This window comes from Cibotium barometz, chromosome 7 (assembly GCF_041138505.1).
Source record: "Cibotium barometz isolate CiBa-2024 chromosome 7, ASM4113850v1, whole genome shotgun sequence".
NCBI lineage: Eukaryota > Viridiplantae > Streptophyta > Polypodiopsida > Cyatheales > Cibotiaceae > Cibotium > Cibotium barometz.
Window position 1 is genome coordinate 26,387,724 of NC_141052.1, and position 17,167 is coordinate 26,404,890.

The window sequence follows — 17,167 nt, forward strand, 5'->3', positions numbered from 1 at the left end:
GGCAAGACTTATCCAATGAGGATTGGCGGCGAGTTAAGAGGCCCCAAGTCATATGTTCTCCAATATGATCCGCAACAAACCATCAATCCCACACCAGATTATCCAGGCACAACTTGTTGCAGCCTTGATGGTAGTGGATGTTTAAATATCAAGTGATGTGGGCTAAATGTTTGGGGCAAGTAAAACTTAAGTTTGTTCTCATGAAAGATAGGCTTTGGGTGATAGTAAGTGGAAGGGGAAATGTCCAAGATTAGAAGGGAAGGATAAAAGATATTGGCTAGGAAGAGATGAGAGATCTCTACGCATCATTGCATTAGGGCTAGGTTATAGTTTCATCCATCACATTGCATCCGAAGATAACTCTAAAGGAACACGGGATGAACTAGAGAAGCTATTTGTGTTGGAGGGGTCATCTCCACTGTTCTGGATGCTTCCCTGCTGTTCTAGCACCTCTAGATGACCTCCCCCAGACTGCGAATTTTTCCACATTTTTGGCACCCTTTTCTGGCATGTTCCACATTATGCTCCAATCGGCCTGTTTTATGCTGGCCGACTGGGCTCTTTAGGTGCTATATAAGGATGGGTTCTGCCCTCAGTTGTATTATCTCATTTTCCGCATTGTCTGGAATCTTGGCTGCACCTGCAGTGTGCCTCATGCTGCCTACTCCAGCTTTGTAACCACCTTTCAGTGAATATCATTTCCTTCAGTTCCTATGCATCCCGTATTTGTGAACTTCAGTTCTCTTTCACTGTTTGGCACTTTTTCATGGTATCAAAGTGAGTTCAGGACTGAGGATTTGCTGGACACCATCTACATTTTTTTTTTCTAGAGGAGGTGGGCTGTAAAAGCCTCTACAGGCTGCATTTTTCTTTGCTACAGCAGGCTGCGTTTTTCTGCTACAGATTGCTGTGTTTCTGCCCAGGCTGCGTTTTCGGCTCCAGACGGCTGCATTTTTGCCTGGACAGCCTGCTCAGGCTGCACATCATCATCAGGAGGTTCCACTTTTGCTTCAGAGGGCTGCGTTTCTGTCCAGACAGCCCGCCAGGCTGCGTTCTCTTCTACAGGAGGCTGCATTACTCCCCAAACAGCTTGCACAGGCTGTTTCTCCTCCCAAGAAGCATCTGCTCTCTGCTTGGATAGCCTCCTATACCTTTTCTATCCCACGCTCTCTCTCCTCAGTATCATCTAGGAGTCTTACTTACAGTTCTCATAACTGTAAGACAATCAGTTTCATTTAGTTCTCTTTGATGAGACACCAACTTTAGATGTACTCTCAATTTTGGTCTCATAGGCCATTATGGCCTCTTAGAGACGTTGATATATCATTTAATTTCATTTCTCCCACCCTTCAGAACCCTCTCTCTCTTTCTTGCTTCTTCAACCTTGCGCGCTGCATTTTTTGACGCTTCAGAGGCGGAGATGACTGTGCGAGCCCGAATATCCAAGCTGGTCCAGGAATTCACAGTCTGTGGTGAGTTGGTTGCGAGGTCGGGCTTTCGAGTAGAAGCATCGATGAACCGCCAAAGATCAAGACCCACCAGAAGGTTAAAAATGGTATTCTTCCATTGGGGATGATTGGAGACATTAAATTTGGAGTCCTTCTCCAACTGGGAAACGGTGAAAGTATTTTGCAGCCATCCTATATGTAGAAAACTCCTACAACTTGAACCAGCCATATCTCTTGGAATTTTCCAGTATGGATAAAGCTGCCCAAACCTCTTAAGGAATTATGGGATGCACTTGCAGCCCGTTTTCAGAGGAACACTTACAGCCACAAGCTTCATTTAAAAGCCCAACTCAATGAGCTGACGATAACCAAGACAGATGATGTCATGGCCAAAGCGCAAGAACTCAAGAAGATCCGTCAACAACGAGCCACCTTGGGTGCCAAATTCCCACTGATGACTTTGTCATTGAGTTACTGGGGCAAACTTCCTCCATCTTATCAATCCTTTAAGGATACCATTGCCTTTCGCCTTGTTCTTCCCCCTGGGGATGCGCTGATTGGCATGCTTCATGATAGGCTAGATCTCATGAAGATCTCTGGCTCTTCTCCTACTGAGTCAGCTTTTTCAGCCAAAGGGAAGCCCAAGTGGCAACCCAAAGGAGGTAATACCCATGGCGGAAAATCCAAGGACTAGTTTGCTTCATGCTCCAAGGATAAAGATAAAGGAAGAGATAAGGGCAAATCTACAGAGAGGAAATGCCAAGGCTGGTCATCTTCGGCCCGATTGCCTCAAGAAGAAGAGAGACGAGGAGAAAAAGTCAAAACATAAGAACTCCGACGACAAAGAATCCAAACCCAAAGACAAAGATGTGGCCTTTGTTCTAGTCGAAGAGAGCACCTCATCCACTGAGGCGCGGACTACTACCTCTCTTGAGGACCGGATTGTGGATTCCAAGCCTACTTCTCACATGACTCACAAGGAGGATATCTTGGAGGACTCTCACTCTGTCTCTATGCAGGTCCGACTTGCGAACAATCAACCTGTTGATACACTGATCATGGGCAATATTCCTCTAATTACTCCCTCGGGGAGACCCCAGTACCAGGCAAATGTCCTTTATGTTCCAAAATTATCCAAAAACTTACTTTCTGTCTCTAAGATATCCCAGAAAGGCCATGGCTTATACTTCGATGATCAAGTTTTGGAGATCACAGAGATTCTCACTGGATTATTGCTCGGGGCATTCAAGAGGGTGGTCTTTACAAGATCACCAGTTTTCAAGAGGAACCCAATCTTGATCATGCTCATCTGTTCCAATTTCTAGCCTCTCATCAAGCTGGCTCGGTCTCTTCTTTCTCACTCTCAACTTCCTCAAAAGTTTTGGGGTGAAGCACTTAGCATTGTTGTGTACATCATCAACTGTTTCCCCACAAAGGCGGTCGATGGGAATACTCCAGAGGAGGCATATTCTGGGAGAAAGCCATCAGTTTCTCATTTCCATGTCTTTGGATGTGATGCTCATGTTCATATTTCTGATTCTCATCACATGAAGTTTGACCCCAAATCCACCAAAATGTTCTTCGTCAGCCACAGCGAACACTCCAAAGCCTTCCGGCTTTGGGATCCCTCAACTCCTTCCTTGGTTCCATCCTCACCATTGATTCTTACCTCTCCTCCGCCTCCGCCATGTACTCTCTCCCTCCGCGTTGGCGTGCTGGACTCTTAAGTCCCTTCTCTGACCATTTATCAGTCTGGGATTGCTCCATCTGGATTGAGAAGATATGCCAAATTACCACCTCAGAGTGCTGGCATGCTTACAGTTAATTTTGCATTGATGACATCCTTTATGCATCATGTGAAGCCTCCTACACCAGAGGAGGTCTTACAAATTTATGAGTGGTGGCTTGCGATGGAGGCGGAAATGGATGCCATTACTTGTTCCCCACCCTTCTCATAGGAAGGTTATTGGTTTCAAATGGACTTATAAAGTGAAGTTCCTTGCCGATGGTTCACTCGACAAATATAAAGCCCGCTTGGTGGCTAAGGGCTATGCCCAGAAAGAAGGCGAGGACTTCTCAAAGACTTTTTCTCCCACCGCCAAGTATACCACCATTCGCACTGCTCTTGCCATTGCTGCTCACTTTTCTTGGCCCATCTTTCATATGGATGTCAAGTACGCTTTTCTCAATGGGAACCTTCAAGACGAAATATATGTTGAACAACCCCCTTGCTTCATCCACAACGGTTTTGAGAACCATGTTTATCTTGTGTGGAAAGCTCTTTATGGCCTTAAACAAGCTCCCAAGGCATGGTACCAAAAGATCCATGCTTTCTCTCTCTCACATTCATTTGACAGAACTCCTACGGACAATAACCTTTATGTTTTGATAGAGGAGGATCACGTTGTGATTATCATTTTGTATGTTGATGATCTTATTCTCACTGGATCCGACCCCGACTCCCCTGCTATGATTATGGATCTTCTGAGTCATACCTTTCAGATGACTAATCTTGGTCTACGTCACTACTTTCTTGGCATGGGGGTCTGGCAGAGCCCCCAGGGGATATTTCGCTCTCAACAAAAGTACGATTCTCAAATTTTGGAGCGGTTTGGTATGAAGGATTGTCGCTCTTTATCTTGCCCTATGGACCCAAATTAGAAGTCGAGTAAAAATGATGACTCTCCATCCCATCATGACCCTACTCAGTATAGAGAGCTTGTTGGTTGGCTTAGTCATCTCAACCATTACTAGGCCTGATCTTGCTTACAACATTAGTGTCCTAAGTCAGTTCCTTTCAGCACAACATACTTCTCATTGGCAAGCTGCTATTCGTGTTCTCATATATATACAAGACACCTTGACACATGGGATTTCATATGGCTCTAGTCTTGATTTGGTTGGATATTCAGATTCTGACTGGGCAAGTGATCCAGATTCCCCGAGGTCTCCTATGGGCAATTGTTACTTACTTGGTACCGAACTCATTTCTTGGCAAATGGAGAAGAAGTCTACAATTGTCGGTTCCTCAACAGAAGCAAAGTATCGTACTTACTTTGAGACAGTGAAAGAGCTTCCCTAGCTTCATCAACTGGCTCTTGCTCAGAACCCCATCTTCCATTCGAAGTCCAAGCACATTGTCATTCATTATCATATGGTTCATGACTACTTGGCGCTTGGTACCTTAACACTGGAGTATTATCCTACTAGGGACAACGCAGCGGACATCTTCACCAAGGCGCTTTCCAGACCAACTTTGGATCACTTACTTCCACGCGCTGGTATCGGTCTTCTTCAATGAAGCTGAAGAGGAGGTGTTGGAGGGGTCATCTCCGCTCTTCTGAGTGCTTCCCCGCTATTCTAGCACCTCTGGAGGACCTCCCTCGGCCTTGGAAATTTTCCCATATTTTTCATGACTTTTTCACATTTTTGGTACCTTTTTTTGGCATGTTCGACATTATGCTCCAATCTACCTATTTTATGTTGCCCAACTGAACTCTGTAGGTGCTATATAAGGATGGGCTCTACCCTCAGTTGTATTATCTCATTTTCCACATTGTCTGGAATCTTGGCTACACTTGCGATGTTCCTCGTGCTCCCAACTCCAGCTTTGTAACCACCTTTCGGTGAATATCATTTCCTTCGGCTCTTGTGCATCCTGTATTTGTGAACTTCAGTTCTCTTTCACTGTTCACTTTGTCAATTTGGTGCCAAACAAAATAAGTCCAAAATAAGTCTGAAAATTCAGTTTTTTCGGTTGGACATCAAAGAGAGTGAGTCACTCCAAGCACATTTAAATAAAATGAATAAAGTTATGCAACAAATTGCATGTATTGGGTCTCCAATGGATGAGTAGGATGCCATAGCAAAATTTCTCAAGAGCATGAGCTTGGAAGCATTCAGCCTATTCGTGGCTACCTTGAAGAACCTACCCGGCCCGACCTTCACCAGCATTCACGGAGCCTGGAAGAAAAGAGACTCAAAGTCAACGTGGGTGGATCATCGCAATACGAGGAGAAGGAATTCTTCACCAAAGAACCAAGAGCCAGAGTGAAATGCAACTTTTGTGGCAAGCCACACCACATAGAGAAAGATTGTTGGAGCAAGAAGAAGACTCTAAACAACACTCAAGCAAACATAATGACGAAAGAAGAGCCAAATGAAGGGGCTTCTCAAGGAGGAGGCCAATCATCGGAAAGACTCTTCTAGTTGATGGAAAAGGACACCCCACCCACCTTGCGTTTAAACCCACTCATTGTATTCCTACCCTTGTGTAAAACTATAGGCTCTAAGCCAACATTATAGCTTATGAGGCACCTATGATAACCACTCTAGCAAATCACTAAGAGTGTAGGTCCAAGACTCAGACAGTTGAGTTTTCTCGTCACATGAGCGATCTGGAGGTGACAGATGTGATAGGCCGACTTTGGGAGTTGGCTCATTTTTTCTTGGATCCCGGGAGTGTGGATACCTCAGGGATTCGGCATTTGGTCGTGCGCATAGTGGCAGACCTGGCACGCGACCCTAGATATGTGAGTATACACAAGGTTGCTCTGTCAGAGCAGGAGGCAGTCGCCATGGGCCACAGCCACTGGCGCCTGATCCGGGATTCTTGCAGTACACCGGGTGGGCAGATTCGCAGCCGTTCGGATGGGGACTACTCTCCATCCAAGCCGCTTGCGAAGGCCCGCCGTACGGCTGAGACAGCATCCACCTCAGCAGGGCATCCATGAGGATCATCTCATGGAATGTACAGGGCCTTGGCGGAGCACACTTTATACGCTATCGAGGTTGCTTGAGGCAGGAGCTTCAGAGATGCCTGGTTGGTGGCAGCATTGATATTTTGATGATGCAGGAGCACCACTTGGGTGAGAGCAGGATCCGGAGATATGGTTCGGTGATGCCTGGTAGATGGGACACTTTTTGGTCTGCAGGGTTTGGTCCTTTGGGTGGACAGGGAGGAGTATGCATGGTTATTGCAGATGTATGGCGGCAGGCCATTGTGGATCGAGGGATCATTGTGCCTGGTAGAGCACAGTATGTCATTCTGAGGATGCATGATGAGCTATTGGGTGTGCTCAACATCTATGCGCCCAATCATGCTAGTGCCAGAGCAGAGTTCTGGACTCAGGTTACATATGCATTGCCAGAGGCCGCACATTGGTGTGTTGGGGGAGACTTCAACATGCTTGAGGACCCGGCAGATAGGGTGGGAGGCAGTCATGTTACAGTGCACGGCACGAAGCTTGCAGCTTGGGACAGGTTTTGCATGTCACTGAGGATCACTGATGCATGGCAGCATGGGGCTTTCTCCCGGTCTCAGGACAGTCTTAGTTTCTCTCGGTCGGATCGCCGGCAGGGAGGGACTAATCTATCACGGATTGATCGCTTTTATGTGGGCGACTGGTTAGGGGAGCAAGGGGGCTCCGTCGGCATTCTCGCTGGCACCTCATTTTCAGATCATGCGCCAGTTATATTGACATTGGAGGAGGGGACACGGGAGCCCAGCTTGCAGTTGAGGATCCCAAAGAGGGTACTTACAGATCCCAGTCTCGCTGAGGACATTGAGAGGATCTGGCATGATAGTCAGTGCTCTGACCAGGATGCAGCGGGCCAGTGTGCCCAGGGACTCATTGATCTTAGCTCTTTTCTACCCACTGCAGCTTTGACACGACTGGGAGAGATTCGCGAGCGGGAGCAACGGCTGAGACGCAGCCTTGCTTCGCTACAGCGCCTTCAGGAGCAGCAGCCTGCATGTGAGTGGGTGGCGTCCCAGCTGAGCCAGGCACGCCAGGAGGTTAGAGAGGTAGAGGAGCAGAGACATGAGTTTTACTATCGTCGTCAGGCCTCTCAGTGGACGCAGCTTGGTGATAGAGTGACTGGAGAGTTTTTTGAGATCACTGGACCCCGTCATGCGCGAGCAGGAGTCCGCCAGCTTGGTAGACCGGATGGATCGGTAGCTACTGAGCTCGGGGAGATCAGAGCCATTGCTACTGCATTTTATAGTGACCTGCTTTCAGCGGAGCCAGCCACTGAGGATCGAGATGTTTGCAGACAGACTGTGTGGGCCCATGTGCAGAGGAGGGTCACAGACCATATGCGTACAGTTCTAGGTGCGCCTCTGTCAGAGATTGAGCTTGCCGAGGCCTTGAGGGTCCTGCTGCGACATAGTTGCCCAGGGGAGGACGGACTGACGCCGGCCTTTTTTATGCGCTATTGGGACCTTTTGGGGCCAGGCCTCCGCAGGGGCTTTCAGCATGTTTTGGACACTGGGGTGATGCCGCAGAGCTTTTCAAAGGGCTTGATCTATCTTATCCCCAAGGGGGAGGGAGTATCAGATGACATTCGGCATTGGAGGCCTATTACGATCCTCAATACTGTCTACAAGGTCTTAGCAAAGGCCTTGAGTTTGAGGATCCAGCCCTTCCTGGGGGAGTTGATTCATGCTACTCAGACAGGATTTGTCAAGGAGCGCAGTATCCTTGACAACATCTTTACTTTCTGGGAGGCGACGGCCCGAGCTAGATTTCTTGGCGAGGACTTGGTCGTGATGCTTCTCGATTTTGAGAAGGCATACGATAGAGTTGATCGGGGTTTCTTAGAGGGCACTATGCTTCGCCTGGGCTTTGAGCCAGGATGGATCAGAGGGGTGGCAGCTCTGTATTCCACAGCTCGCAGCCAGGTGCTGATTGCAGGAGGACGGGGGCCGAGTTTTGAGCTGACCAGATCAGTCCGTCAGGGGTGTCCTCTCGCCCCTTTCCTTTTTCTCTTCTTTGCGGAGGCTATGAGTATGTTTTTGACGACAGAAGAGGTTGGTTTGAGAGGACTGCAGCTCCCAGTCCGGGGGGAAGACCTGCTTGATGCTCAATTTGCAGACGACACGGGCTTATTTTTGCATGGCCATGAGGCCAATCTTATTCAGGCTGAGCAGTCGCTCCAGGTTTTTAGTGCAGCTTCGGGAGCACTGATCAATTGGCGCAAGACAGTGGCCTTTTGGATCAGTAGTGCTCCCACTCCGGCATGGAGCACGGACCCCGGTTTTAGATGGATTCCTCTAGGCACAGCAGTGCGGTATTTGGGATGCCAGATTGGCCTAGATTTGTCACCTGAGCAGCAGATTGCCCCGCTTCTTCTGAGCATTCGGAAGAAGCTATTGTATTGGAGTACAGCTCGACTATCCTTGGCTGGGAGGGTGGTGGTGGCAAATCAGGTGCTATTAGCGACCATGTGGTACATTACGTCTTGTTGGATTTTCTCGAGCTCTTGCATCAGCCAGGTACAGAGGCTGATCAGGAACTTTCTGTGTGGTCCGGGAGGGACGGTCAGCCAGCTCGGGCAAAGGTTGCATGGGCAGTTATTACACTTCCGTTGGCTCGGGGCGGTTTGGGCATTATAGATCCAGTCGATCAGAGTAGAGCCTTATTGGGGAAGCTTATTGTTCGGGGGTTGCTTCCAGGCGCTGAGCCTTGGAAAGAGCTCCTCTTGCAGCGACTGCAGGCTCGGGCGCCCCCAGCAGGGGGTACTTGGGCACCAGAGATTCGCTGGATCTTCATAGAGATGAGGAGGACAGGCCTCAGTAGAGGATGGGAGGACAGATTTGCTTTGAGTATCCTGAGAGCTTGGGAGCTGCTGAGACCGGGGCTCTCTCAACGGCCTCCTTCTTGTGTTGAGGAGCGGGCCAGACAGCCGCTCATCTGGAGCCCAGCGGTTCGCACGGAGCAGGGTCATATGCTGGGTTCTCAGCCTCGTCTAGCCTGGGGACCTTTAGCGGCAGGCCCAGCTCGTAGTTTTGGAGACTGGCAGGCTTTCTGCAGTCTACCAGAGGAGATCCAGGTGGAGAGGCTGAGTCACTTCAGAGGGGGATTGATTATGAGGGTTGATATACAGGAGGCACTCACAGAGGAGTGGTTCACGCCTCTTGAGCCAGTGGCCCCACGGTGGATGGGAGCCTTTACACAGTTGGAGATCCTGGTTGCTGTCAGAGCTAGCACTGAGGATGGCAGATGCCTCTACTATGAGATTCAGGATGAGGGCAGACTCCAGAGAGTGGAGGTGGAGTCGCCTTTGGTTGCAGAGTGCACCTTTCAGAGGATTCGGGTAGTGGCCGCCGCTTCTCGGAAGTGGCATATTGACCCCGACCCTGCTGATGTGCTCCCGGATTGGCGCATATGGGCATATGCAGCGCGCCCCTTGGCCCGGCTACAGTGGGACCCCGGGGAGTACGAGTGGCATGATCCTTATGCATCCCTTGAGGCCACAGAGATCACCTTTTTCCAGTATACTGTTCGGCTGGGGCGGCATATTTTGACGGGGAGGAGGACGGTTTCTCCAACGGCAGCGGGGCATTGGCGACTACAGGGACTCTCACAGGAGTTCCTGGAGGATTTCTGGGCTCGGCTCTGGGCTAGTCGGCAGGCCCGCAGGATCTCGGCTTTTCAGTGGCTGGTCGCCCACAGGGGCTCAGCAGTTGGCACTTGGCTTGTTTACAGCGGTCTTCCGGCGGCCTGCGTCCGATGCGGCCACCCTATGGAGACACAGAGACATTGCCTTTGGGACTGCCCTCAGGCACAGCAGATTTGGCTGCGGATGCTGCGTATTCTGGCCCCCCTCTCTCCAGAGGGTATGTTTACGTGGGGTGCCGCTGCTTGGTCGACTTCGTCAGGGCCTGCTATGGGCTATGAGATGGAGCAGGGCAGTCAGGCCATCAGATTTATTAGGGGCCAGCCTCGCCTGGTTCCGGCACCGGATTTCTCGTCCGCCAGCTGGACACAGGAGAGGGATTTACGATGGGAGCTCCTTAGCAGCCTCACCATCTGGTTCACCTGGAGGGCCCGGTGCTTTACGGCCTTTGAGGGGAGATTGGAGCCACCAGAAGAGACTGTACGGGGGATTTGGCAGGAGTTGATCCACACCCTGCGAGGACAGTACGACCGCATCCGGGGAGACTCGGATGAGGCGATCTTACGGCGCCAGGCCTTTCACACCACTTGGCGCTGTGGCCCTTTCTACACCTTACACACGGGATCCCCCCGTTGGCACTACAGGCCACCTGTTTGGCTCTTCCCCCCCCCCCTATTGTATGATTTAGCCGCTCAGTTCTTTGTACTGATGCTTGTATTTTGCAGCACCTAGGCAGAGTCTCCCGGGCTGCCATGATGTATTCGCTGATCTATCTCTCTTAGGAGCAGGAGAGATCTTTTGTAGCCCTACGGGCGTTTTTATATAACTAATGAAAGGATCTTTTCTCGGAAAAAAAAAAAAAGAGTGTAGGTCCAATGTATGTATGGTGGTAGTGGTTCTTCACATGAGGGGCAGTGTTGAAATAGCAAGTCATATGAGGTAGATGTTTGGAGTAAGGGGGAGTGGTATGTGACCCTCTAACATTTGTATAAATTGCATAAGTCACAGACTATGGTTCAAAGGATCAAAGGGAGACCAAAGGTTGAGGAATATGTGGAATGGCCAACTCATGTGGAGGCGTGCATACTACCTAGAAGAAGTGAAAATAGAAGCCAAGTGGGTGCTCACTTCAAGGGAGATGTTGCTCAAATCTAAAAAAGGTTAGGGTGAGCTTAATCAAGCTTATGGACCATGATAAATGGCTAATGGAGATGTACACAAGGCACTCTATCCAATGAATCAAACATACGAGCTTTTGAGCTATACCTCTTGCCTTATAATTATGCTTCTTTTTTGTCATTAGTGTTAATCTCTTTCTTGCCTTTCTAGCATGCTAAGATGTTGATTTTAATCCATTTCTACACACCCTAATCAACTCTAGATGCAGTGGATGCACTTTTGCAAACAATCACATACATCCATCACATCAATCACATAGATCCCCGCAAGTACCCAAGGCTTGCCTTCTTGAAGTCCTCCAGACAACTAGCACTCGAGGACCACCCTCAAGTATGGTATGCTCAAGTTTCCACTTGGTTCTTAGAATATGGACTCCGCATGGACCGCCTCCCACCCCTTCAGTATCGTTTGGACTCCCCTTTTCTCTAGCTCTCTTATGAGGACACCAACCAGGTTATCCAGTGAGATGTTCTCACCCTCTACACCCACTGCACATGTATCACACCTCCAAAGCTCCCACGGAAGATTCACTTCTACAAAGATCACTTCCTCACGCTCACTGAGGATGGATTCATCTAGCAACCAGGCTACCCGAGTATTCACATGTCCCATGCCATGCGGATTGCAGTTGGCCAGATATAGTTTTCGTCCCACCGCCTCAGAGTCAAGACAAGGAGAGCTGAACGCGTCTTCAAAGCCCGGAAGCTCGTACAAAGACCCAGGGAGGAGAGGATCAGTCGATTATGCCAAACAGAGGTTGAGACACAGCAACATTACATATGATGTCATTGCCCACTATAGTATCAGATCCACGGGAGGTTTTACTCTATGTTCCATGAGAGACTTGGCCCACTTTTCGAGATCATTGATTTCTCAGACCCACGCTACCTAGGGTTCTTCTTGCTCGAACTCCACAAACACAGGGACACTTTCTTGAGAGACCTTCGGCCCGTGCCACCCCGACCCCTCCCTTGGACCTGGACCAAGAGGCTTACTCCTACCATGGACATGGCGGTTCACAAGTGGTCTTGCTAAAGGTCCCTTAGGACAAGCTATAGTGGTATGGGATGCCAGGGCCAACTAGCTTGGCCTATGGAAGTGGAACCTTAGCCCTTGGCTCCGGGGAGGTTTGCAGACGTGAATCTACAAGTGGGTGCTGAGCTTTCTTGCACCCCTTTTATTTGGTTTCTCTAATCTTGTTTATGCACGTGTATCAGGTGATCCTTGGGAGGCGATTGGTATCAGTGCAAGCCTCATCACCGAGGTCGTAAAAAGCAAGGCTTTCGTGTCATCGTGCTTTTATCAAGGTTGCCTAAGGCAAGTATCTCTCGGTCACTATATCTACGTTTTGAATCTGCAGGAAGTAGGTGTTTTTTTAGGTTTTGCTGGCAGGGTAAGGTTCATGTGGATCTCTGGAGAAGGGGGAGAACGAGAAGATTTGTTTGCATGCGCGTGGATTGGAATTGTCCCAATAAATCCATCTTTTGGGCTCAAAGGCAAAGACCAAGGCAGCTCGTTTTCCGAAGTCACACGTAACCCTGAAATTCTTCCGTAAAAATTTGGTTTTAGGTCAAAGTGCTTGCATGGAATGTGTTTTCGCAGTCTTCGGTCCTAACGACTTGACATGTATGTATAAGTTGGTATTGTGCACATCCTTTTTTGACCTTGGTAGCACTCGCAACTTCGTTAATGCTAAACTTCTACAGAAGTTCGGAGTGAAGACGCAACCGAGTGATCACGTATACTGTGTGAACCTGGTGAGGGGACCTGGACAGATCTGGGATAGGCATGTGTCTCACTTTACTATATATATTTAGAGTTGTGCATATCCATGTAGGTTGAAAGGGTCACGTTTTGTATTTCGTAATGGAAGTTTTTCCACTATTTTGAAGGGTGATTTTTGTGGTCCCACCCTCTATTTTTGTAACTCAGCACGACTTTGTAATATAATGTATATTTGCTATGAAGTGGTTAAATGTGTTGGTACCCTTTCATATGATGTTAATTGTGGTTTATAACAGTTAACTTAGCTGTTCAGGGACATTGGTTTAGGAAGCATCAGTGCGCAGTTTCATAGTAGATATTTTCTTTGCTGAGTTAGATTGTAGTCTTCTAGATAGATGATTGGCGAATCACATGATTGCTTGAATCCCAGGGCCTCAACCATTGAGGATGAGCCAACAAGGGGAGGACGAGAATGCTTGACAATAGTCGGAATATCTCAGGATTGGGACTAATCGCATGGTATATTTCCTTGTGGAAGCTCCACTAGGACGAGAGTTTTCAGGTGTATGGACATGTGTGAATTATTTCACTGTTGTTCCAATTGCCACGTATGTGATAGACTTCTCCTTATAGAGCTGCCCGACAGAGGACAAGTGCATCTTTCTCCCCCTCTTGTTCTTTGATCCTCGCCCCGTACATGGAGGCGAGTTTGTATCTAGCCCTTCGAGGTTGTATTTAGCCCTTCGAGGCTGTTTTTTTGTTATCTAATATAAGGATCTTGTCTCTGGAAAAAAAAAAGTGACAAAAGACGGTGAATGTGAATGCAATTAAGACAAAATGGAAAAAAAAAAGGCCTACTTAAGGCAAAGTAGGCAGACTTCTACAAAAAGGAACCCTCTCTCCCTATTTTAATCATCTTCCACGAGTCTTTTGAGGCAGCAAGCAACAGAGGAATCCTGAAGAGCAGTAGATTCAGTCCTGGAGTATGGAGATATGCATAGTGAAACCATGAATAGCAGTATATGTAGTTATACTGCTATTCATGGTTTCACAAAAAAGGCATGGTTACTACGCACTTCTATATGCACAAATATGCGGCAAATCAGTGTGCATGTGTGTACATAAAGAAGAAGAATTGCAAAAAATGAGAAGACAACAACAGATGCCCAGACCTTCTTTATCTGGCCAGAACTTCACGCTAGTGCCTGTATGAGAACTTTCTTCCTGAGAAAGTTCTCTCTGAGTAAGTTCACTGACAGGTCTTCCTCTTTTGTAAACCTGGAAATACTCTGAACCATTTCTCCACACTGTGACCTCCAGCCTCTAGTCACAAACAATCAGATCGGAAACATGAAAAAACATATCGCTAACTAAGTCTTCCTTTCATAATACAAATACCACCATCTTTTAGACAATGGTGAGAGGAAATGACCGCTGTAAATATGAAACATAATTGTTTGTGTGGATTGAAATAGAACATGGCTCAGCACACCACCCCAAATAGGTGATAGTCAAAAAAGTAGCGCAGTAGTATTTTAGATAATGCAAACCTCAGAAAGAGCGTTGACAACTGAGACGCCCACACCATGCAGCCCACCAGATACATTATATCCACTGCTTTCACCACCAAATTTACCTCCAGCATGGAGAACCTACAAAAATAAGAAATGATCACTCCGGGAATGTTTGAAACAGAAACAAAATTCCAAGCACAAAACTGATTTACTTTTCAAATGGTAACTCTGTTTGGCTAGCTAAACAATGAACCATAGAGTTCTTTAGAATAAAATGCAGAAACTTCAGCTTATGTCCCTTGCTTAAGAGGACAAAGCTGTTACATTATCGGTTCAAGTCTGGACACCACCAACATCACCATGCACAGCATAGATTATTAGCTACCTTGCCTCATCAGCACCCTTTAATAGATGCATATACAACCTTGGTGATTAAGTTCCTATCATTTGTAATAAGCAGGCCCAGAATTGGTGAAGGCTGGTTGCACATAGGATTTAAATTGAAGTTCTCTTGTATGCATCTGATTGTGAGTCGGTTTCAATTGACACTTCAACATTCACAAAAATGAAGTACCTGCCTACACAGCAAAACTTAAAACCATTCACCCACTACCAAATTTATGAACTCTGCATTTGTGTAACCTAATAGATCATGATCACATGGAATGGAAACCAAAATACTGAGCATCCAAAAATAGGCAGTAGGAAAAGCTTCCAAAATGGCAACTCTTAAATATGACAAAAGTAGCAGAAGTGTATTAAAACCGAGAAAGTAGACAAGAAGAAAGCACTACAAGTTTTTTCTTATTTTTTACTAAAGTTCGTTTTTCTAAAGAGCCCGACTTATTTGTCATGCCTCAGCAGTAAATTCAACATAGTTTAAGGTGGCAAGGTGAGCACTGAGACCCTCCCCACAAAACCTTACTTTACCCTGCTTTGACCACTAGACCCCTCAGCCCAACCTCTCCATGAATCACAAAATTCTCAGTTGATGAGTTGAGGTGGCAAGGTGAGACCCTCCCTGAAGGCAATGAAGTGTTAGGGTTAGGGTTTACAGAAGCTTCAAGCAGGCGTGGAAAACCAAGAGAGAGAGAGAACACGACTTCAGTATATGCTTAATGATCAAAGTGAAGTACAATAGCCACATAATAGTGACCCTAAAGATAAGTGTTCACATGTCCGGCCATAAAATGTGCCGGGTGGACCAAAACACCTATAAACTGCATATAAGTGAAACTGAGCTAAACTGGGGGAAAAAACCTCCACTAACTGAAGTAAAAAGTGCCCCAGTAATCTACTGATGATCACTAGCACTCCTCTGGGTGCATACACAGCGTAAAACCCAACAAACCCCCCTGGAGTGATATGTGATCACTATACATCATCCACCAAAAGGAAACAAATTCAAAGCACTGCGGAATGCTTCAAATTTCGGACGTGGTAATGCCTTGGTGAAGATGTCTGCCACATTCTGATCTGTAGGACAGTAGATCAGACTGATATCTCCTGCCTGGAGTCTCTCCCGAACAAAATGATAGTGAATCTCAATGTGTTTCATGCGAGCATGAAACACAGGATTCCTGGCCACAGCAATGGCACTCTGACTATCAGTATAGATAGGTGTAGGCTCCTCCACTGAAATATCCATATCAGTCATGAGACGACGCAGCCAAACACACTCAACAGTAGTAGTGTAGGCTGCTTTGTACTCTGCCTCACAAGACGAAGTGGCCACTGTGGTCTGTTTCTTGCTTAGCCAAGAAATGCATGAAGAGCCAAGAAAGAAACAATTTCCACTAGTGGAATGTCTGGTATCAAAATCACCAGCCCAATCTGAATCACTGTAAGCGTATAACTGCATGTCACCCCCCTCAGGATAAAGCAATCCAAGAGACAAGGTACCCTGCAAATAACGGAATACACGCTTCACAGCTTGCCAATGTGACAACCGCGGGCTGTGCATAAATCTGCTCAACTGAGAGACTGCATACTGAATATCTGGCCTTGTATTACACAAGTAAATAAGGCACCCAACAACTTGAGCATATGTAGTGGCATCAAAGAAAACACTGTCATCTTGTAGTGACAGTTTCATCCCAGGCTCCATAGGAGTACTAATAGGCTTGCAATCCTGAAATTTAAACTTCTCCAGAAGTTTAGCAACATAACGTGATTGCAACAACCCAATGCCTCTGTTATCTTGCACAAACTGTATGCCCAAATAGTAATGTACAAGCCCCAAGTCAGACATGTCAAATGTCTGTTGCAGTATCTCCTTAAAAGCTGCAATTTTGTCATCATTTGATCCCATGAGCAAGAGATCATCCACATAAAGACTGATGACCAGCAGATCTGTCTCTTCTTTCTTTACATACAGAGTGGCTTCTGATGGACTGTTCACAAATCCCTGAGTGAGTAGAAAAGCATCTATTTTTGCATACAAAGCTCGTGGAGCTTGTTTCAAACCATACAAGGCCTTTTTCAGCCTGCAAACTTTCCCCTCATGACCATTTTCTGCAAATCCCATGGGCTGAAATACATAAACTTCCTCCTCGAGGTCCCCATGTAGCAATGCAGTCTTTATGCCCAACTGGTGAACGACCCAACCACGATGTGCAGCCAATGCAATGACACACCTAAGTGTCGACATACGGGATGTAGGAGCAAATGTCTCCTCATAATCAATGCCCTTTTTCTGTGCATAGCCCTTTGCAACTAGACGCGCTTTGTACCTGTCAATGGATCCATCTGCATGTCTTTTCAACTTATAGACCCATTTAGTACCAATTGCTTTCTTGCCTTTGGGCAGATCAACCAAATCCCATGTTTGATTCCTTTTAACAGAATCAAGCTCATCCTGCATGGCTTTGTTCCCAATGCACATTATCTCGTGCATCCACA

General features: G+C 47.2%; 1 protein-coding gene across 2 annotated transcripts in view; it reads right to left on the reverse strand.

Annotated features, from left to right (window-relative positions):
- The window catches only part of LOC147636837 (DNA gyrase subunit B, chloroplastic/mitochondrial-like), a 148,903-nt gene that overhangs the window by 48,574 nt on the left and 83,162 nt on the right, over positions 1 to 17,167 (reverse strand). For both annotated transcript variants that reach the window (XM_086800394.1, XM_086800393.1), the window contains exons 6-7: positions 14,303 to 14,404; positions 13,925 to 14,075 (exon numbers count right to left, since the gene is read on the reverse strand). In XM_086800394.1, coding sequence (XP_086656520.1) covers positions 13,925 to 14,075; positions 14,303 to 14,404 — 253 coding nt within the window. The remainder of the gene's footprint in view (positions 1 to 13,924; positions 14,076 to 14,302; positions 14,405 to 17,167) is intronic.